The 23,676-nt window shown below is 42.6% G+C and overlaps 1 protein-coding gene across 1 annotated transcript in view; it reads left to right on the forward strand.

Moving 5' to 3' along the window:
* The first annotated feature begins 5,801 nt into the window (after positions 1–5,801).
* The window catches only part of LOC130188527 (voltage-dependent T-type calcium channel subunit alpha-1I-like), a 95,018-nt gene continuing 77,143 nt past the window's right edge, over positions 5,802–23,676 (forward strand). The window contains exon 1 of the mRNA XM_056406923.1: positions 5,802–6,049. Coding sequence (XP_056262898.1) covers positions 5,802–6,049 — 248 coding nt within the window. The remainder of the gene's footprint in view (positions 6,050–23,676) is intronic.

Here is a 23,676-nt window from a genome sequence, read left to right on the forward strand (position 1 = left end):
AGTCCATTTATGTTGACATATTTATATTTCACTATGGCACTAAACCAGACATGTTAGGGTTTACTTGGCAATGTAAAGTTTAAGAGTGGGAATGATGATTTCCTCTTATCATGGGAGACACATTATCACATTATCACATTTTAAAATGCTATATTAGTGCTCTGAGGAGCAGCCATCTTATTCAGCGGTGGCTCGCCTGCTACTGGCTGCTTTATAACTACATTATGCTCTCTCATTGATAGTCATATATTGATAGTCTTAGCAAAAATTAATGGGTTGTTTTGATCACCCAGCAATAGGTGTTGAGACTGGTTTGTCTCCGGTCACTAGATGAAGCTTTGCTTCACATAGTTGAAGCATGCGTGTGTGTGTGTGTGTGTGTCTGTGTGTGTGTAGTCAGGGTATGTGTCTAGCGTTTGTGCATGGGGTGTGTAGCCTAAGTTGTGTTGTCAAGGGACTCCTAACCTGAAGTGATTTTGATAGCATTAGCGACTGAATGGTCCAATGGTGTGTTGTGTTTCTCCTCACACACCTGCACCAATCACAGGGGATCTGCCCGGTGTTTTCTCATGCTTAATGTTCGGACTCCTTTTTCAGCCCAGTTACAACTGTTTGCGCGTGCGCGTGTGTGTGTGTGTGTATCTGTGTGTGTGTGTGTGTGTGTGTGTGAGTTCTCAAGTGATGATATTGTGCTTCCTTCTCTGTGTTTTGACACGTAGAGGGGAATAATTTAAGAGACGTTAAGAATGGATGCTGGTGTGACACTCAGATCCCTGGCTGTCAGTGAGAGTTGTGCTGGGCTCAGCATTGTCTCAGACCACCTGACACACACACACACACACCTACACACACACACACACACACACACGCGTGCATAGACTACATATCGTGCACACTTCTAACCAAGTTGTATTTTTGCTAAAGAAAAAGGAAAAAATTAAACTCAACTGCGACTTTCAGCACCAATAACTATAACTTCTAGAACTCATAATGCAACATAACAGGGAGGCACTTTTTAATAACTTCCCCCCGTAGAAGCTGAGGATTATGTGCTACAGTATATCAAATTCTGTATCAGTTCTTTTCACAGTAGATTTCAAAGCAACACAACTGGCTTTAGTCCTATTCGCAGCATAATGTGAGATGCTACGCGTTGTGCCTTAAACTTCACAAATCCCAGAAGTAATGCAAATAGTTGTCATTTTATTCTTGAATATGAGTCATGTTAGCGAACAAGAGCCAATATATATGTATATATATACATCTTTTTTTTACTTGGTCTGAAAGTTGTCTTAAGCTGTAAGCCATAATCAGCAATATTAAGAATAAAAGGCTTGCAATATTTCAGTTGATTTGTAATGATCAAATATATGTGCATTTTTTTTTTTTTTTTAATTGCATTACAGAAAATAAAGAACCAATATATATACATATATATTGGCTATATATATATATGTGTGTATATATATAAAGAGTGGTTTGTGTGGAAATAGAGAAAAGGATGAGTGCCGCATACAAATGTACATTATCACGTTATATTGACAATGTTTATAAATAAGCTATCATGACATTGCGGCACTCGATTTTTACCCACCTGGTTCGTGTGCATCCTCACTTGTGTGTAATTGGGTGGGAGTGTGGGTGTGGAGGGGGGGGGGGGGAGCTATAGTAAGCATTGACAGTGTGAAGAGCCAGAATGCACAATACCAGCATACGGAAAGGGAAGCGGCTTGAAGCATTTAACTACTATCTAACATGGAAAACCACTTCACAGATTCGCTGCTATGGCACATGTTTACATTGTTGAAGTATAGCTTTAAGGAGCAGCGCATGAAATATTATTCTTTGAAAGAACATTGCAGCTGTTATTTATAACTATGAACATGCATGATTGCAGGCATCAACAACATATCTGAGAAAACTGGAAGCTCTTGTAATATCTTGTTTGAAGCCTCCAATTTCTGATCTTGAGCCTTCAGTTTTGAGCTGATTCGGTGACTCACTGAGTCATTACTTGTACCCCTTGGGTGTCATACATCAGATTTTTTATCTCTGTGTAAACAGCCAGCGAGGACGGAAAACACAGATTCTCACAGCTTATTTTAATATTCAAATTGGCATTATGAAGCGATTGAATTTAAAATTGTGTTGCCCAGATCCCTTATGGATCCACAGTCTGTTTCTCGCTGTTGTTATCCATCCAGCCTCTTCCCGTGTCTGTCTCAGAATGTCGCAGTGAGTGTGTGTGGGCGGGGGAAAGTGAGTTCTTTCAGTGGCTCATCACAGCCTTCAGCTCATAGTGCAGCTAAATGAGTGGCTGTATATGCGCTACCCCAATTAAGGGTGTTAATGCGTGAGTGTGTATGTTGAGAAAGTGTGAATGTGTTTGTCTGCTAACAGAGCAGTGGGTGCCTTGTGCTCTCTCTCTCTCTCTCGCTGTCACTTTCACTGCGTGTCAGTGCAATTAATCAGTCGTCATCACAAAAATAACCATTTCAGGGAAGCTTTCCCAGCAGGAATATTGTGGAGGAGCAGTAAAAGTTAAAGAAGGGATTTAAAGAGTGTGCTGAAGGAGCCAACAATGTTTCCTGGGGGAGGGGGGGGGGCTGCACTGCTGCTGCTGCTCTGTCGTTGGTAGGGACGGCCTTATCAGCTGTGCCCGCCTAATGAGTACAGTGAGGAAAGCTGGTCTGAAAAAACAAAGTGGAGATGCCTTAAACGTGCATTCTTCCTACTGGCCAGCTGGGAGCAACTCCTCTGGTTGCAAAAAGAAGAAAAAAAACTATATTGTATAGAAGAAAAATCCATGGAAAGACAAATTTCACTCAATGTATCCCCTCAGTAAACATGGTTTTCTTTTACTCGCTAGTTTAAAGTCTTCATTTTGTGAAATATGGTCCCGTTTAAAATAGACATTATAATACGGGTAGATGAAATCAAGCATTCTGATTGGTTGAGAGTGAGTCACAAGGTGTACTTTAATCAGCCATAATGTCCTACAGCTGTTACATTTATCTGAGCGTTTCATATCAGTGCTCACTCAAAATAACAATAACGGTAGATTTTTTGCGACCGTTATTTGTGAGTTAGAGCTCGACAGTTACCGAACATGTTCCTGTGAACTTTGATATTTTGGGGAGAATGACTTTTGATGAGTGGTTAGACAAGAGGATACTTCAGGTGGACGTCATGCTACCAGAGAGAAGAAATAAAGTGAGACCTATTGCGCAATGTCAGCTTCACCAACTAGCCCGAAGTGAAACCAGTAACTAGACCTGAAGACCATAACCAGAAGACCTGAAAACCATAATTAGAGACGATATGAATGAAGAACTGCGGGATTTCTATGGCACTGTGCGCAATGGAACTGGTGACCACTAGGGGATCAGCAGTTTCCGCAAACAATGTTTTTGTTGGTGTTGTAATAACCCGAAGACGTCTGTGACACGACAAAACAAAGTTCGGTAAAGTTGGAAAGATATTCACAGATTCGGACTTCCCGGCGTTTGTTTGTTGCATAGCAACAGACAAACGCACTACAGAGGGTGGTGCGGTCGGCACAGTACATCGTTGGAGGTGAGCTTCCCTCCATCCTGGACATATACACCAAGCGGTGCGTGGGCCAAACGGATGATGAAAGACAGACATGAGGCACCCACAAACTGTCGACCCTTCACTTCTACCGTCAGGCGGCAGGCGATGAGTATCAAGTGTCAACAAACAACAGACAGAAGTGCTTCAGTCAGGCCATCAGGCTGGGCTGAACAGACTGACCGACTCATTTAACATACCATATCTATGGCCATGGTGTATATTTTATTACATTGTTCTTTCTTCTTTTTTTGTGTGTGTGTATATTATTATTCTCATTCTTATTCTTTTTTTTTTGCTACTGCTGTCGGGTGTTTTTTTTTTGCATATAAATTTTCGATTATACTTGTATAAAAGGGGATGTGACAATAAAAACTTGAAACTGAATTGAAACTGAAACTATTTTCTCTATTTTGTGCTAAAAGGCAGCTTACTATTTAGTCGCTTCCGATTGCAAAAAGCCAATACAGCATGATGACGACAGCCCAAATGCCAAAATAGAGACTTCAAAACCACAGTCCACGAACTTATTGTTGACGTAAAGGTGACTACATCCACTTCCTATATAGGCGTAGGCCTATAGCTAAAAGATGTGGGCGGCTGCCAGGCTACGTCAATAAAGCACAGAAAAATCTGATTATTACAGACAGTTAATCTTTACATTGAAAATAGTGTCTTTGCAATATTTATGTGCTAAATTACGTTTCAGGAACCTTTAACCAGCACACAAATGTAAGCGTAATGCCACACACACACATACAGACAGACACACACACACACACACACACACACACAAACAAACAAACAGAGAACACAATCTTTCCAAGCATATCGTGAAAGCTGTCTCCTGTTTAATTGTAGTCGCCCATAATAGTTGCAGGATCTCTCGAAAGAAGCTTTGTCATGGGAAATAAAACACTGCAGTACGAATAAACTTCCTGCCTCCACAGGAAGCAGCTGTTGCCATGGTAAAGCTTATTCAAGAGGCAAGTTTTGGAAGAGCGAAACATCTTGTATTTGTATGTAGGCTACTGGGATAATAAATGGAGATAAACTATCAGATAAGTATTAGGCAGTAGGAGAGGCTTAATGTTTCGGTGTATGTGGCGGGTGACTTTCTAATGTTATTGATATCTGTGTGTGTGTGTGTGTGTGTGTGTGTGTGTGTGTGTGTGTGTGTGTGTGTGTGTGTGTGTGTGTGTGTGTGTGTGTGTGTGTGTGTGTGTGTGTGTGTGTGTGTGTGTGTGTGTGTGTGTGTGTGTGTGGGTATGTCTGTGCATGGCAGTGCACATGTCCAGCTATCCAGCCTTCACTTGGCTCCTCGCCGCTTGCTGGCGTCCTCTTTTGGCAGCCAGTTAAAAGTCTACCAAGTCCAATATGTTATTATGCATTCACTTAGCTCTGGCTGCTGTTGGTTGTGAGTTGTGCTCTGGCTCATGAGCCAAAAGAAGAAGAAAAATCATGTGGACTTTTTTTTTTTTTTTTACCCGAGCTTAAGCACCGAAAGCCTAAATATATGCAGTATTCTGTTCACTGTTGTAAAATTATTTCAACTTTTTAATATCAGGTATGTGTAAAATACGTTGGATCATGCCAAATCAAATGCTGAGAGTGTGTGTGTGTGTGTGTGTGTACTACATTCACCGATAAGATAAGTGGTAAGAGATGGAAAACCATTTCCTCTTCCACAATACTGTGATGCTGCTAAATGAATCGTCAATGAATGTGCAATGACTGTTGACATTGATTCACTCTCCGCCGTCGTCCGCCTGTGTGTGTGTTTGGTTGCGAGAGGTGATTGTTATCAGTAAGCGATGCATTCTGTAATGCAGACAAGGGAGTTCACGATGAGAGCATTTGCTTCCGCAGCGCAAAGAGACAGCGAGAGACAAATGGGCCTTTGGGATTGAAAACCACGAGAAATAAATACCCGTGAGTTGTGAGGTGATGTTGTGGAGACAAATGAAGTGGTCTCCAGGAGTGACGGCTCAATCAAACGGCTGCCTGTCCAATTCAACTTTCATAATAATTGAATTGATATGTATTTGCTGCAGTGCAAACACTGCATGAATAATGAAATCAAAGCAGTCATATTGTTGGTACCTTAAGTCTCTTGGAGGTCCGTAGTTTGTCGAACTATATCGTTATTATGTCATTTCTCTAATCCCAGTGTCAACTTGCGTTGTCTTTCAGATCCCGTCCGGGTTGCCATGATGAGCGAGGAGTGTCCCGTTCCGCTGGGGAGCATCTCCTTAGCAGGGCCGGGGCAGAGTGAGGACTACGGCTTGGCGCACGCTGATGACATCATCGAGGAAGTGGGTCCAGGGGATGACATCAGCATCGGCAGTGACCTGAGCACTCTCGTGTTGCCCTTCCCGGAGCTGGCGCCTGTGGTCTTCTTCTGCCTCAAGCAGACCACCTGCCCTCGCAACTGGTGCATCCGCATGGTCTCCAGCCCATATCCTTTCTTCCACTGGTGGAACCCCCACACACACACACACACACACACACACACTCCCCCTTTAACCTTAACGATAACCTTTACTCACTTACCCTTCATCATTCTCTAACCTTAATTATTCACCTGTCTGCGTATACGCTCCAAGCGCTCTTTCAGTTCAAAAGAGTTCACGCGATGCACTTTACTGTATCTTGTATCTGTTTAAAATGCCGGCACTGGAAATCGTTAACCTTTGTTCATTGGTGCACCTTTTCATGTGGCATCTCTTCCTGTCCTCTTCTAGCACTGCTGCTTTAGACACTTTTTTTTCTTCCGTCACTCACTTTTTAAGCCACAGTTTCTATTCTTTGTGATATTGTCCGTCCTTGTTTTGCATTGTTTTGATACATTTTCATACCTCTTGGATCCGACCCGCCTCCCATCCACTTGCTTATCGAGTGGATTTGCTTCACACATTGTGCAGCATCTCAGAAGCTCCTCAAAGTAAGTGCGTTAGGCATCCTTATTCAGCTCTGTGTGTGTGTACATATGTGCGTGTGCGTGGTTTTACCTTGCACCCAGGACGAATGTCTGTTTGCCTACTACACTGACCGCAACGGTGAGATTATTTCCCTCCTTAGACATTGGTGACAGACGAGACCTTACTGGGCTGGCTGCCTGTATTTGTGTGTATGTGTGTGTGTGTGTGTGTGTACATCTTAGTGCAATATGGCCATCACTCTATTACCTCCCACTAGTCTGAGTGCAGGTCTCCAAGGATTGCAATGTCAGTAAAATGTTTGCTGGGGCGGTCGGCCAATGCAAACCTCTTTGAAGAGGAATCGTAGAGATTTCAGGGGCAGCTACTCTCCTTAAGCTGTTTTTACTCACTGCTGTCAAAGCTCACAATGTGTTTTTAAAAGATATCGTTTACTTCAAACGTCAGTAACAAGTCACACTTCTAAAGTGTTTTTGCTGTAATTGTAAAAGAACAGTTGCTGTCACGACTGGTTTCTCTTTACCATCTGTTTCATGGCTCTTCAGGTCTGGCATGCAAAGGAGAAATCAACACTTTGCCACGAATAAATATGCGTTCAACATGTTTTCCTACACAGCATGGGCAGTTCATGCAGACACCGTCAGTGAGATACAACTTTCCAGAAATATATATGGTAACGTGAACTTCCATTCAAACACTCCCCCACACAGTACATCTGCTCCCAATAGAAAACATATTGTTCTTTCAGAACTGAATATTGTTATTGTTAACATACACCAACTGTTCACAGGATTAAGAGCGGTACATATACGGTTCTGTACAACAGCAACAATAAACTTAATGAACACCATTTATTCCAGGGATACTAAAGAAAGAGTGTAAGCTACATGTACTTTGAAATATTGCCCTCATTAGTTTGATTTCATTTCTTTCTTACATCTTGGATTTTTGTCTTTTCGGAAATACATTTTAAACTAATTAATTTCAATGTTAAACCACCAAATAACAAACTAAGAGAGATTACCGTGAAATAAGAAAATAAAAGAAAGGTATGAATGGAGGAAATCAGGGTCAGGATGCGTTGAATGTATCCATTTTGAGCAAAAGTCTGATTAAAGGCACATTTAATAGACAGAAAATCAGCGAGGCATTGAGGCAAAACCTCATGAAAAGCCTTGTCACACTTTGTATTCAAGCCGTCCATAAACAGAAAGCCCCCAAGGAGAGACGAACACGTCGCTGATGTATCTCACAGACAAACAGATGGTTGGCCAGACAATCAGAGAGACAGAGAGGGTGGCGGCACTCGGCCCGACTAAACTGGACAGCGAGACTTTGTGTTTACATTTCAGGCTCCATCTTTGATGTTTGGAGGGAAAGACTCTGCTTGCTAACGGCTGAGCTGAGCTCTGCTGCTCTCAGCCGGCCTCGAGCCACAGGGTAAAAACACAGTCCCTGCACACACTCCACATCTCATTTCACATCGCCCGCCTTCCTATTGTGGCTCACTGGCTGTCGAGCACCCATGGCGGAGTGTGTGAGACACAAATAAAGTGAGTGTGAATAAGATGAAAAATATCTGTGTGTGCTTGTGTGTGTGTGTGTGTTGAGGGGGGGGCAGTATATTCACAGGCTCTGTGCCTTTACTTGTGTGGGATCTGTGTGTGGGGGACTGTTTGAGTGTGTGTGTTGATCGTATTCGAGCAGGCATTACTGTATATAAAGATATTGCTGGATTGCTTACTGACTAAACAGGAGCACAGCACCGTTTTGAACTGCATTGAACCCGTTTGTTCATTTCACTGTCGTCAAATAGGGTTGTGCTTTTGCAATAAATGGATGGTTTCACCATTAATCATTCTGTTCACCTCACAGTAGCTGTGAGAGGCCTTCAGACACACACACACACACACATATACACAAGCGCACACACAATGATGCTCTCCCCCGCTTGCCTGCAGCAGAGCATCTGGAGCACCTCTCCTTTTTGCACCCCACACTTTCTCTCCCTCTACCTGCTGCTGTTGATCTTCTGCCACATCGTTGAACCCGAATACTTCAACCATTGTTTTTGTTAACCCCCCCCGTATTTGTCAAACCTGTTGATCCTGATAGGAGGTGTTTGATTTCACGACCATCCTCCGACAACACAGTTCAGTCGACTTAACAATCGACCCCCACTTTACTCCTTTTTCAGATTCTTCTGTATCACCTCCCTCCACTCTGCTTCCCTGATGACTCGTGACAGTCGGTTATCTGTACATCTGTAGAGATGTTACGGATATTGGCATCACATGTTTAATCTGCCCTGCAGAATAATGTTCCTGTTTTCTACTTGTGTAGTTATTAAGACATTTTCTCTCAATTAAAATGGACGCTCTGCTGTGCTTCGCCTTTACACTGACGTGCTGGGGAGAGATGGCGGAGCAGCTGTTCCTCCACTCAGAGAAGATGTACGTCCCGAAAGAGTTCCCTTCACTATGACAGATTCATTGTAATGCACTATTCATACAGACAAACATCCTGTTCATGAACACTCGTCCACCTTCTCGAAGTTAAATGTGACCCTCTTGAATGATCTCTTGTGTTTTTAATTCAAAGGCCATGTCAGGTCACTCATACACCTCGAGTAGTCTGCACCCCGACTGCATTCAGTGAAACCCGACACGTCAACATTCACTCGACCGAAACATAGAGAGCAGCTCTCCATCGACGTGTTGTGCGTGTCATGCGCTGACTCGTTCGAAGGTGCAATATTGAGCATCGAGTTTTTACGCGACGTCTGCAGAATGTGTCAGTGTTATCAATTCATACAAACAAATTGAAGAGCCAACGTATTGCGTGCGGTCTCCTGAACATTGCGATTTGTTTGGCACTTCGTCCATTGTTGCACTTTTTCTGCACTGCTTGATTCTGTCGTCTAAATTGTGGTTATAATTGCAAAGTGCACACATTGCACAGGGCCATTTTTAAGCTCTATTTTCAAAGTGGAAAGGTAATTACTTGCAGTACACAGCATCTGCAGAGAGAAAATGTGCTGGCAAGCGTATACGAACATTGACTGGTGCACGGCTGTGGGCTCCTTCTTGTTTCTCCCTTCCAAACATTGTTACGATTGAACGAGCCTCTCTCTATGTTCTCGACCTCCTTTATTCCCGCTCTGAATCCCGGGTCGTCCTTCCCCTCTCCTGTGTGTTTTCGCACCTTTCTTGTCGTCCCCCTTCCATCAGTTCTCTCCCCTCGTTTTCCTCTCCTCTCTCCACTGAAGAGCTTGATGCCAGTAACTATCCTCCTCTTCACATGATCTCATCCTCTCCCCCTTCTCCTCTGATTGGCTCCTGCGGTGTTCACGCAGAGCGACCGGCCTCTGTGGCCCATGATCCTGTCCAGCCCTGACAGCTTGTTATCTCCATGGTGACGGATGGCCGAGGCGGAGCCGTGCCTCGCTCTGAACTACTGCTGAGGACGGAGCACACACCTGGGACACGTCACCTGGGACACGTCACCTACTCTCTCACCTTCTCGCACTCTCATTTCTGCGGTGTTCTTATTATTTCTTCTCGCGCTCAGCTTTTGGCTCTCTGTCCTTCTCCTGTTTGCTGTGGCTAGTTGGAAAAGTTGCCCGCGAGACACGGTCGATCTTTGTCATTTCCTTTTGCAGTGGCACTTGCTGTTGAACGGGTGTTTTCCGCTTGCTTTTTGACGGATGTTTTATTAAAGAACACCAGAAGCCTTTCTCCTGTCTCATGCTTGTTGTTCTGTCGGTTTGTTTGTCATTTCTTTGTTATCGCTTCTTATTTTGTTCTCTCACACGAATGTGATCCCTCCTTTTAGCCAGTTCGCCCCTCCTTAAGACGTTTTTCTGCCTTCTTCTTGTGCAGTAATGTGAATGTTCCACTTATTTTAATGATCCTCTGCTTCAAATTCTGAGCTATTGTCGTTTTACCCCAGGGGGGAAGTCTCCTTTTAAAACACGGTGCAAACATCAAAGGGCCATACCTCTGTTCAGGATTAATACAACTTATTAAAAATACTAATACTTGTGCTTCCAAAATAAATGCCATAGCTAAAGTGAATGCCAATACTGATTCTAATGGTCACCTCTTTCTCATCACTCTTTCTTTCTTCTTCGTCCCTGCATGCGTTTGTCCCTCCCCTCCTCCCTCGTTTTTCTCCCTCAGGTCTAGTCCAAACTCCATTAAGATGTACTCTCTGAGAGAGGAAGAGGAGATGAGAGGGGGACAGTGGAGATGAAGGGCCTAAAGAGACTCTAATGATTACTGTAGTATTCAGCCGCAGTGCATACACACTCTGTGTGACCTCCTCCGCCGTAGTTCTGCTTCACCCAACATGTTCACACTATGGCAGCTTATAGTTCAGAGTAAATGTAAAAACATAAAGAGGAATACTAAAGTTTTTCTACATCATGTTACTCATCTCATCTTTATCCATTTCCTTGTTGGCTAAAAGATGAATTCTGCATTCGTCATGTGAAGTATTTCAGAATGAGCAATACTTTACCAAGGATCTTTGAGTGAAAGGAATGTACTTGTAAAGTCTTTTGAGGGCGGATTGGACATCGGGAGGGACATTTTCTTCACCAGCCTTGGCTTGAGGGATTTATGCATAATTTATATGATTCATTATGACTTTTTCACTGACTGCAGTGGGTTTGTGAACAGCCTCACATCCAATCACAAAGCCCATCAAGAAAAGAGTAAAATAAAAACCAACCCGTCGGTGGCTTGGATACGCTTATTGATTTTTTTGGTTGGCTCGGTACATATATGTATGCAATGCGGTCTAAGGAGCCTATGAGATCATTTCTCATTTCTAATTTTCTTGCGGCCAATCCTGTGTGCGTGCATCGGTCCACGTGTACCAACGTACTTCAGTGTGTGTGCTTGCACATTATCACGATAACCACTGTTCGATTATGGATGATGTAGACACTGTTTTTTAATCACAGCTATAATTGGGTAATGTGTGAGTTCAATGTCACATTCTCAGGAGTGAATTGCATTCATATGGCTGACAGTATCCACCTTCCTCTTTGGCCCTGTGTAATGCTACATATGCTGTAATCTCTATTGCTGCAATATTTTAGACATCAGTGCCTGAACTCTGTATCTTGCTTTTCGATATGACACACAGATACAGGTCAGAGGTGTACAACCAGAAAGGCACATGCCAGTGTTTCTCCCACTCAATTTTTGTTTCACCCTCACATTGTTGCTGCCTTATTTTTAACATTTAAACAAGTTACGTCTACCTATTTATGTCAGCTCAACTCGGAAGTATTGCTTTACACAAACTGGGGCTGGAACGGAGAATTTAAATAAGTCATATAATGGATCCATCACAACTCACTGCAGGGTACATTTATCCAAGTGAGTGCTTTGAGGTTTGCTATTTATCATCTATTACAAAAAGAGGGCTGCATCAATTGTATGAGTCATTCTGCACTCATTCTATTCTTCGCTTTCGACCTCCAAAAAACTCTTGAACCGATTTTACATTTTTCGAATAGACTTTTCTTCAAAGATATGGGCATATTAATGAAGCAACGACTGACGGGCTGCCTGGTCAAGAGAGGAGCGCCACTGGTAGTGATTTAGGAGAGATCTGTTTGTGTGTGCTACACATCATGTGCTTGTTGTTAATCAGTGTCCTGTGTGCGGAGGCAGCAGCTAACTTATTCATCTGCATATTTGTGACTTGCAGGAAGCGAGAGAGGCAGAGCTGGAAATCAGCTGTCTGACACCAACAACTATATGACAAAATAAGTTTCTCTGTGCCAAAATCATTTAGTAAAGAGCATAAATAAGATCCTTTTCTCCTTCATGTCCCCTTCATGTGTCGACGGGAACCTGACTCTTGAGTTATACCTCTATAGTACGCATACTTTTATATCAGAGTTAAAGTCAAAGGTATCTTTATTGTCAATGTTCCAATTGTGGAACATACAGAAGATCAAAAGTATGTTTGTCTCTTGTCCAACATAAAGTGAGTAATAATAATAGTAATAAAGTATAAACAGTAGAGTTTTAGCAGCATTTTGACCTATAAGTCTCATAGTCTATATGTGTTATACAGCAATATTGAGTCCAAAAAGCTTGTCTCTGTGTGTGCACATGTGCAGGTTTGTATAGTTTGTATACAGACAGGAGGAATAAACAGCACTGTTCGCTAAATTGCAAATACTTCTAACAAAATAAACATTCTGGAAAGCTTTCCAAAAAGTTTCTGGTTAAAATGATGCTCCATCTTTCAAGTCGCAATATGGAAATAAAATGATGACAGGCGAGCGCTTAGCCTCGAGTTAAATCTAGTTTAGGGGTGGCAGTAGAATATGTAATGCGTACTCTGACTCGTGTCTTTGTTCTTTTGCATCTTCAGAGCAGAGGGCCAACTCTCCGTGACATCGTCCTCAAGGAGGATTTAAACTAAAGTCTACATTTTAGTAGTTTGAATGTAAATTCTACGGTTATTACCGGAGGCAGCTGTTGAAGAAGGCTACAGATAAGCGAAGCAATAAATATTCTACTCCAAATATTCTTGTTTCTCGTTACACAAGGAAGCTAAACTGCCGGCAGACAGAATGAATAGATCAAATGTGACCTTACTTTGTGGAATACTTTTGTGGGTCCTTTCTGAATACGTTCTGCTGTGTTTTGCCGATGGCTAAAGCTTCAAAAACAATAAAAAAGAAAACGCTAGTTTCATGCTTCAACATGTCAGATCATAGAAAGTACTAAATATGTACATATATTTTTAATTGCACATAAGGGGAGATTAACTCTAATCTGATATATTCTGGATTTAGGGAGGGAAGGAAAAGCCTGTAACCAAATAAATCATAACACTTGAATACGTTATGGCACTTTAGAAATTGCACAGACGGCTGTAAGCACTTCGTGAACCTGCTGTTGACTGAGGAGGAAATAGAGCGATGTCAAAGAACACAACGTTTAGTAAAGAACGCATGCACGAAGTTACCGTGAACCTTGGCAACGCTGTTTATTAGTATTCTGCTTTTTGATAGATCTTCAGTATGTTTCAGCATGAACCATTTGCCCAGCTTTGAGGTCTCCCCTTTGGTAATGATTACTTCTGAGCACATTAACCAGCCAAGAAGACTCATTACAATATCAAGGAGACCTGCAGATCACGTGCCCCTTTAGTGCCTTTGAGTGGAAGCGTCGTCTTTGTTTCCTGGCCACGAGAGGCATAAACATCACGTTACCAATTCATGGGTCACAATTATGCCAAGCTCAGATGATCCCCCCCCCCCCCCCCCCCTAAACAACTGCGTGATTCACCTTCCCGCAGCTGCTGCGCCCTCACCGAACTTCAACCGGAATGAATGACAAACTGCAAACAGACCTCAATGGTTGTGATATAAGATTCATTAAAGGTCTCTCATGTTCTCAGATAAAGAGAAAGTAGGAGGCTTCTGGCCCAGCCAGCCCGCGTTCACCTGAGAGAGATCAAAGCCCGCTTCCCGAGGCTGACAGATGGAGAAGTTCCATTTCTTCATTTTATTCTTCAATTATATTATAATGTGGCATCCTGTCAAGAATGCCTGATAGTTAGAGAGAGGTCTAAGATGAATAAGTCAGGGAGGTTTCTTTTTCTTTCTACGCGGCAAGCCCCATTGTGTCAATCTAATATGACATTTTAAAAAGCTTATTTTGAATTTCCCTTGGCATTCAACGTTTTCCCTTTGAAGTTGAAGCTCTGTTCAGTTCATTTGATTAAGAATCAAGGAAAGCAGGACCCATTGAGATGCTGAATGAGGTTTTCCGCTGTCTGTTTGCAGCACTTCACATGGTCGCTGACTCAACTCTACATCACAAGTCGGCCTATGAGCGGGGAATATGCGTAATTCACTGCAAATATATGCGACACAATAAAAACGAAGGATATGAGTACTCGATGAGCAGAGAAAGATTTAAAAAAGCAAGTAACACGGAAAAGAAAGAGAACCAGAGAGATGGAGCTGGTGGATGAGATATGGTCATTATTGTGCAGATAAAGAGGGATGAAAAGTCGGTGAGCAAAACACTGAGTGAAGGACAAGCTTGTAACTTCTCTGTGAAAGACATATAAAAGGGAAAGAGAGAAGATGGAGACCTGGAAGGGCCCTGGAAGGGCGGGCACAGAGAGAAGAGGAAGAAGGGAGAAATTGCTTGTTCGCACTTTTCTAGAAAAGGCAGAGTGTGAGAACTAGACAAAGTGAAGGAGGAAGAAAACGGGAGATAGTTAGCACAGTGGCAGAGTGAACTTTTGCCCAGTGCCTGTCAGCACAGAGGACGGCAGAGGACGTGCGTGTGTGTGTGTGTGTGTGTGTGTGTGTGTGTGTGTGTGTGTGTGTGTGTGTGTGTGTGTGTGTGTGTGTGTTCTTGCCTCCCCTTGACAGTGAGGATGAACATGAAGCCTCTAATTGCTCTGGTGACTGCAACTTCAGACTTGTTTCACAGTGAACAGCAGAGAGACAGAGAGTGGGAGGGAGGGAGGGAAACACTAAGATCAGAAAGAGGCACGAAATTAACTTCTAAATGAACGGCAAACAGAAGTCTTCCAACAGTCGAATAACTCTAATAAGATCACACACCAAACAGGGAACTAAATACCAAAAGTGTTGCAGGGAGAATACAGTAACTGCAGCAAAGCTTCGGGGCTTTACGTCAGTAATATAATCGCCCTTTGTTTTTGGACGAGTCTTCTCGCTCACATCGCATTGGTTCTGCAGCAGCGGGCACTAAAACAGCTCTAAAAACCAACAGAGTTGTAAGTAACACTTTAATACATCGAGCTATAAGGCCTGAAATGTGTGTGTCCGCCTTGGTGGGTGTATTGCGGGGGTTTTGAAGTTGGTGAAATTTGAACACACTCCACGTTTATTATAGAATAGCAATAGCGCTGTGGGCAGTGGGGGAGGGGATTCAGCGGACTAAGTCGAGCATGCCGTCTGCAGGGGGCCTTTAAAGGCCGCAGCTCATGGACTGCTGCAAACTCTTTCTTCTGGATGCTGGATATACCAAAATAACAACAGAACTCTCCTTCACATTCCTGCAGTGAACGGGGCATTATTATGAATCCCACTAGGATTGGCGAGTTCTCCATGCTCGCCGAGGTACTGGTAACCCGTCTTGTTCATGTCCCACTCGCAGACCAATCGGCTATCCTGACCTTAACTACTCAAGGTCAATGCCTGGGCTTAATCGTCTATGCCAAGAAATGCAGAAGTATTCATAATCTTCTTAAATTAGCACTCACAGGGTCCAAGCAATTGGCATGCCCCAAACGAGCAGCGCACGAGTTAACTTAAAAGGTGTTGATATTTCAGGGCAGATAAAATCGTGTCTATACTCCCTCGAAGGCACCAATAAAATCAGTGATTACAGGTTTTAAAAAAGGCTGTAAAGATTTTGGAAAACGCAAAGTCTATACATAATACATTTCGATGGCCGAAGAGCAAAACCTCCTGAACAATTCCTCCTGAACAATTCCTCCTGAACAATTCCTTTTTGAGGATAGAAAAAAAAACTTGCTTTCTTGCAGAATGCTATTTATTCAGGATCCCCAATACAAAATACAAACAAAAATACAAACATGTTGTGTTTGCTGTTGTCTGCCCTGAACAAAATAACAACTCTGATATCTGATTATAAAAAATATAACATTTTTGAATGTTAAACATATTCCCTTTACTTGTGTTCATAACCTTTTCATCGACAAAGCCACCGAGGCATGGTGGCAGGATGATTTATCTACGACGCACACCATCATCACTGTCCACGTCCATTCTTCTGACTTCTTCTGACCCATCCTCTCTCCGGGGGGGTAATCCTTTATTGCTCCGTCGGCTCTGGAAGGGGAGAGGGATAGAAAGAGGACGGTAAAAAGGTGAAAGTGGTGACAGGGAGGGGGAGAAGAAATGAAACAAAGAGAGCAGAGCTTAAGACAGAGGGAGTGTCAGAGACAGAAAAAAGCCATGAAGAGAGAGAAGAAAAGGTTAGTTAGTGACCGCTAGGGACCAGCGGAAATGGCCCTGCTCTGTCACTGTCTTGTGCACACACAAACAAACACACACACACACACACATACGACTCTCTCTCTCGTTCTTCTTACTCTTGTGTATAATCCCAGCTGTCAGATATATGTTACACACATATGGATCATACTCAGCCTAAATCCTTCTCCAGTGTTTTTCCACTGGCTGTGGGGTGTGTTTATGTGTGTGTGTGTGTGTGTGTGTGTGTAGATGAGTGTGTGTGTGTATGTGTGTGTGTTTGTTGATGTGTGGGTGGCATCTGTCAGGGTGGATGCTAAAACCCTTCCTCTGGCCAATGATAAAAGCTTAATGTGTGTGTGTGTGTGTGTGTGTGTGTGTTACCACCCATATGTTTGTACATTAGTTGGCTCCTGGAATCTGCAGCTCAAATGAGCCTATATGAGCTTAGGTCATTAAAGACCAGCTTTATACTTACTAACACACACACACACACACACACACACATATGCACGTGTACACACTCCCCAAGTAGCTGAGTTGGTGGATTTCTTCTAAAAGTCTGTCGATTGTCATGTAACTGAATCAGCGCCAGAGTCACTGACTCAACAGCAACAAGCTCAAGTGATGTCAGCTCTGAAGGGTAAACAGGAGAGGATGAAAAGGAGGAAAAAGTCAAACAAAAGAAAGAATGAGAGGAGGTATGGAGGAGTATTAAATGAGGAGATGTGGTAATACAAAAGCTAAGGGATGCCTCAAGGAGAGAGGAAAAGAGAAAATAAAGGCCTTTTTATTTGTGTTGGTGGAGTCAAGAAAGTGAAACAAATCCTGTGAGGTAGTACCGGTGGGAAGCCAGCAGGGGGTTGCGTCTCGGTCTCTGCTCCAGAGACTGCCAGGGAATCTCTTGAGGGAAACGAGGACAGTGCTCGGAGATGATGGGAATCTCTACACGTTAATTTTTCAGACACTGAGGTTTTTCAGCTATCAAATAGGCATGAACCCATAAACATGCCAGATCAACACAAATCAACATAATCTGTATATGAGGTGTCTCCTCTATGAATCAATATTACAGACACTCACACACGTTTACTGGCCTCGTATACTCTCTTTGTGAAAATCCTTGATGCGTGTGAGTGACCACATGGCATTTTACACCCTCGCCCGGCCGACGGAGGAGTTGGCAGCGGCCATGACACAAATGAAAAGCTGTGAACGACTGAACTTGAAAAGAAAAAGAGAAAATCAAAGGTCATAATGACTGAATATATTGATCCATGAAGGAGTTGACCCTGTGTTATGGAAAATAAGCCTTTGGCTCACCCTCTGCCCTGACTTTTGCTTTGGCAAAACGGCTGACATGTCACCTCTATCTTCTGCTGTATTGAAGATGGAGAGCTGTGTGAAATGTTCTTAGTCCTTCAACCAAGACCACATGCAGTAACGTGTGACATAAAGCTTCACTTCTCACACAACCTGCTGTCTTCAAGTCATAACCGGCGCGCTATTTCTCTCACAAATGAGATTTGACAGCACAGTTCTGTACAATTTAGTCCCCTGGCAGTGAAGGAAAATAGAGGGAGAGAGAGAAAGAGAGAGAGAGGGGGGGGGGGGTCGAGATTGTGTCCTTTTGGCTATTTTCCCAGTCAAAGAGTGTGAGTGGAGTGCAGAGAGCCGGGCATTGTTTAAACGATGTCATCAGAATACATTTGTTTCCACTCCATCGGTTTCACTTACACATTCTCCGACGCCTGCTCCTCAACCCTCATCCTCTTTTGTTATTTTTCTCACTCTCCATATGTCGCAATTAGGTATAATTAGGGCGAGAATTGTCCTCAAATCCAAACGCTACTATGTGGCGGTGTCTGTTTCTGCAGGGACGTTACCCTCTGCCTGTATTTCCTCGAGTTCTTCTTGTTTTGCTGTGTTCTGGATGTTTCTGGGCATCAGGAAAGAGCCTTCGGGGGTGTAACCCCCAGCCAATTACAGCGCGCAGGGTGTGAAGCTCGCTTATGGTCAGCAAATACCGGTGCTTTGTTTTACAACGAGGCCGATTTTGAAGTAGCACAGGTTTTGTTTCCCCCCTGGTCTTCTCTGTTTCCTCTGAGTGCAGAGGGGCTGCTGTGTTCTGCACACGGAGCAGAGCCGGCAGGATGAAGCCTTCCCGTCGGTGCATTCATTCGCAATCCGGCAATGTGGCACCTTCCCGTAGGGTGTGTTCATTCTTGCTTTGAAACATAACTGCCTTGAAACGATCACAAAATAATGCTTTATTTTTCTGTCGCGGAATTTGTTCCAACCGACGCGGCTGCCTCTCTTCGTGCGCGCCTGTGGCTCAGAGAGCAGCGTCGGCCGTCGATCAGAGGATCGGCGGTTCGATCCCCGGCTCCACTGGCCCATGTCCATGTGTCCTTGGATAAGACACTTGACCTCTAAGCTGCTCCCGCAGGCTGTTCCTGCCGTGTATGAATGCGCATGACGGGCAGGTGGCACCTTGCATGGAGGCTCCTCCCATCGGTGTATGTGTGGGTGTGAATGGGTGAAAGGTGAGGGGTTAAAGGGCTTTGAGTGGTCCATTTACACACGTGTTCACACTGCAGCGAGGTCAGCCTGCTCGCTCTCTCTCTCTCGTCTTGTTGAGCGTTGGAAGAGGAGCCAGAGACAAACGTAATCGTATTATACCTTTAATATAATGCAGATGTAGTGGGGAACACTCCCCAGAGAAGGAAAGGTAGGATTTTGAAAGCAGCCCTGAGGCTGGCTCCGCCCCCAATCAGCGGCAGTCTATAAAAGCCACCTGTTAAGGGGCGGGGTTCTTTTCCCTGTGAAAGGGAAAAACCCCTTGGGGGGCCCTCACGGGCCGCTTTCCCCCCGTTTTGGGGGGCCCCAAAAAAGGGGTTTTTTAAATTTTTTGGGGTTTTTTCCCCTCCCCCGAAATTGGGGGTTTTTTTTTGGTCGGCTGGGCCTTGGTTTTGGGGAAAAGGCCGAAAAAACCCCCAAAAAACAATCCCCCCCCCTTTTTACCCTTTTTTTGTTTTCCTTTTTTCCCGGGGTTTTTCCTTTTTCCCTTCCCGGCCGTTTGGGTGGGAAAAGGGGAAAAGGGGGCCCTTTTTTGGGGGGGAAATTTCCGGGGGAAATTTTTTGGGGGTTTTGGTGTTTAAAGCAAAGGAAAATTCTTTTTTCCCTTTCCCCCCTTTCCAAATTTTTTTTTCCGTTTGTTTTCCTTTGCGTCCGAAGTTTTGTTTTTTTTTAAAACTTTAAACCCCGGGTTTTGGGTTTTAATTTTTTTTTATTTTTTTTAAAAATTTTTCTTTTTGGGCAAATTTTTTAAAATTTTTAAAGGTTCTTTTGGGAAAAAAGCTTTTTTTTTTTGTTGACGTCCATCCTATTACATTGATGATTTTTAATCAATTTTAAACCCATAACTTAAATCTAATCATTATCCTTCTTGTGCAGGATTTGGGCTTAACATTTTCTTGCACAAATTTGAACATCTCTCCTTTTATGCTCGGAGTTCTTCTTATTGTTTTTCTCCTTTTGGTCTTCCCTCTGGCAAGCCTTGCTTAAGGAAAGCTCAGAGAATGTTGGGGGTCCAACACCCAATAACAGGGTTAAAAGATTTTTGACGCGGTTGCGGCTTAACGTCCCAGGAAAAAATAAATGACCGGAAACTTTCCATGTTTGTAATGGTTCAAAGGTAGAGGGATGGGAAATCCGAATAAGAAGGAGGACGAAAGATTGTCCAGGAGCTGTTTTTAAATGAAAGGGTTGTTAGGGCAGTTTGGTACCTTCATTGCTAATTAGTGAGAAAGTGTATTTAAATTTAAGCCAATTTGCTGTTTTCCAGTTAGCCCTTTAAGTCAGCTCGGGATTTTAGTTAATTTTTTTGCAATGTAGTTTTAATCAGAAAAAACGTATTTAGCCAAATATATAAGTTACAGTTCTTAAAGTCCCTTTTATAAAAGGAAAATTAAAGTTAAGTTAGTAAAATTAACCTAATTGAAAAAAATTTTAAATCCACGGTTAAAAACATCCAAACAATATAATCGAGTTAAGATAGTAAATGTCCACAATATTAAACCTGAAACGTTAGCATTAATGAGCAGGATCTTTACTTGACACGGTTTATAACCTTTTTGAGGGAAGCGTAGAAGATTTGCAGGAACAGTTTCTTTACAAAAGTGACAGAAAACCCAAAACTCAGGTGAATAAATTTTCCTTTAATGTTCATTTAAAATAACATTCAAATCGACGAATCTTAACCTTAATGAAACCTTCTGTTAATTTCTCATCCCATTTTATCTTGTCTTGTTTTGCCCATCTACAGTATGAAATTGTGTCCATTCCACATTTTAAAGAGCTTTTAGTTCCGCCATAAATCGGTTGATTCCCCGAATGGGAACCATAATGGAAAAAAAGACCTCCCTTCTGCCTGAAATTAGCCATCACTGGCTGGTCGAACCTATTCAAATAATTATTTTAGTTCGGGTTTCTCCCTTGCACACTACGTCCCGATCTCTCCCACTTGGCCCTCCATTCAACGCATTGGTGTTTGTTTCCTTTCGAACCCGTTAACTCGGGGTCACTCGCCACCTGTTTTGGACAACCAGGAGGCCTAACCAAACAGGAAAAACAAGCGAGAAAAAAGTGCGCCAAAAGGTAAAGAAAACCAAATTCATATTAGGTGAAACAAGCGTTCTTGTAAATTTGAAGGGTGGTTTTCCAGTGTTAAAAGGGGCTTAGATACAATAACCAGTTTTGTGTTAATTCTGCTGGTAAAAGCGATCCAAAGATTATTTGCACAGAATTGTCGAATTTTAAAATGAGATTTCATCCCAGAAGTAAAGCAACGCTGCTTTAATATTTCTAATGTACATCACAATTAATGTTAAAGGGACTTACATACTTAAAAATAGCTAAATCACAGATCACAAAGTAATTTCCCTTTCCTCGCTCTCACAGCCAAGCTCCTGTTTCTTGTTTTCTTCTCTCACTGAGCCCTCAGACGTCCCCCCCCCCCCTCTGTTTGTTCCACGAGAGCATGTCAGCCCATTAGACCCCTGTTAAAATATGGATGAAGAGATGATAGAGACGAGGGCTTACAGTTCCCTTCTTGACCAGATCCTCTTCATCCTCTTCTCCTCCTTCTGATCTCCATTATCCTTACTCCCTTCTGTTGTTTGTGTACTACAGAGGAAAACCTGAAATTGAATATAGTTCATGGAGTCACACATATTCTCCCCAAAGAGATATCTAATTAATTTGACAATGTGCTGAGTGTGTATGTGCACATCTGTGTTGTTTTAATTGTATCCCATCAAGACAACAATAGAATATAGTCTTATTTTGCAACGGAGGTTTTTAATTATATTAGCCTAGTTCTGGTTAGCCTGGTCTATCTCAAGCATACTGAAAGAACACAGACTAGTCCATTAATCACAGTTTTTAAAACTGAGAGCACACTTGCATTATGTGGCCCCTGGGGAGCTCTGCGAGCTAAAAACTTCCCAGAAAGAAAGTCATATACCCTGTAAATACTGAGGCATGGATTGTAGTCGTGGTTTTAAGGAAATATTACAATATAAACAGATTATATGTATTTGTTTTTATAAATGTCAGTTTTAAAAGGTGTCATCAATGTTTAGACCACATCCACTCCTTGTGTTTTTTTGTACCTTTCACAATAAAAGCCCCAGACATGTACAATTCCCAGGCGACTACATGTGAGCACATATTTTTGTTGTTTATTCGTCCCACTACTGTTGTGCAAAGTCAGGTCCAGCCTCTGAATTGGGACACATGCTTTTAATTGATCTGTAAACTCCTTCCGTGTCGTTTGGGAGGTGTTTTGCACCATGAGACCGAACCAGTCGAGAACAGACCCACTTTGAGGGTAAGGGTATTTGTGATGCTAATTTACTCATTGAAGAGGCTTCTCTTGTTTGTCCTTTATCTGAGTGCTATAGTGCTAAAGCAAAGATGTGCTTCAGATCTCCAGAAATCAGAAAGGTACAGACAACGACCAGCACTGCCCCACTGACATTCCCTCGCGGTCCTAGCGGCCGTAGATGGGAAACTGGAAGAGATCGCAGAGCAGATGGCAGCACCACATCTGACCAGTAAAGTCACTATTAAAGACCACCAACTGTAAACATATATCTGAACAGAGTGATGTCACCCGTTGGTGTGTGGACGGCAGTCTTGAAGGCTGGAGTTTAACATTTTGTATGTTGCGATCTTGTTATTTTTTTAATCAGAGGTACACTACCGTTCAAAAGTTTGGGGTCACTTAGAAATGTCTTTTATTTTTCAAAGAAAAGCACTGTTTTTTCAATAAAGATAACATTCATCAAAAATACACACTATACATTGTTAATGTGGTAAATGACTATTCTAGGTGGAAGCTGGTTCTAATGAAATATCTCCATAGGGTGTATAGAGGCCCATTTCCATCAACTATCACTCCAGTGTTCTATCGGTACATGTGTTTGCTAATCGCCTTAGAAGACTAATATCTGATTAGAAAACCCTTGTGTAATTATGTTAGCACAGCTGAAAGCAGTTATGCTGGTGATATAAGCAACTGGCCTTCCTTTGAGCTTGAAGTTTGAAGAACAAAATTAATAATTCAAATATTAATCATTATTTCTAACCTTGTCAATGTCTTGACTATATTTTCTATTCAATTTTCAATTCATTTGATAAATAAAAGTGAGTTTTCATGGAAGACACGAAATTGTCTGGATGACCCCAAACTTTTGAACGGTAGTGTAACTTAACACATTTTTAGGCAACGAAAACTGTTATAATTAACTTTCATGGACTGAAAACACAATGTGAAACTGTGAAAGTTCTCAGACAAAAACACAGACAACTCCCAGACTAAAAAATGCTGTGGTCGCAACCTGTCAATCACAAGTTAGCCCCGCCCTAAAGCATACACTGCTTTATTGTCTATTTGACTTTAAATGGGACGATCGTTTACAAAGTGAACATCGTGCTGCATTGAAGAAGAGTTGAAACTAGCAGCTGAGAATGTTAACTCATGTGTACAATGTTTACTGAGGTAATAAATCGAGAGAGAAGGAGAGTAATTCTCTATTCAATCGAACGAGAGGAGTCGCCCCC

This window comes from Pseudoliparis swirei, chromosome 23, assembly GCF_029220125.1.
Source record: "Pseudoliparis swirei isolate HS2019 ecotype Mariana Trench chromosome 23, NWPU_hadal_v1, whole genome shotgun sequence".
NCBI classification, from domain to species: Eukaryota; Metazoa; Chordata; class Actinopteri; order Perciformes; family Liparidae; genus Pseudoliparis; species Pseudoliparis swirei.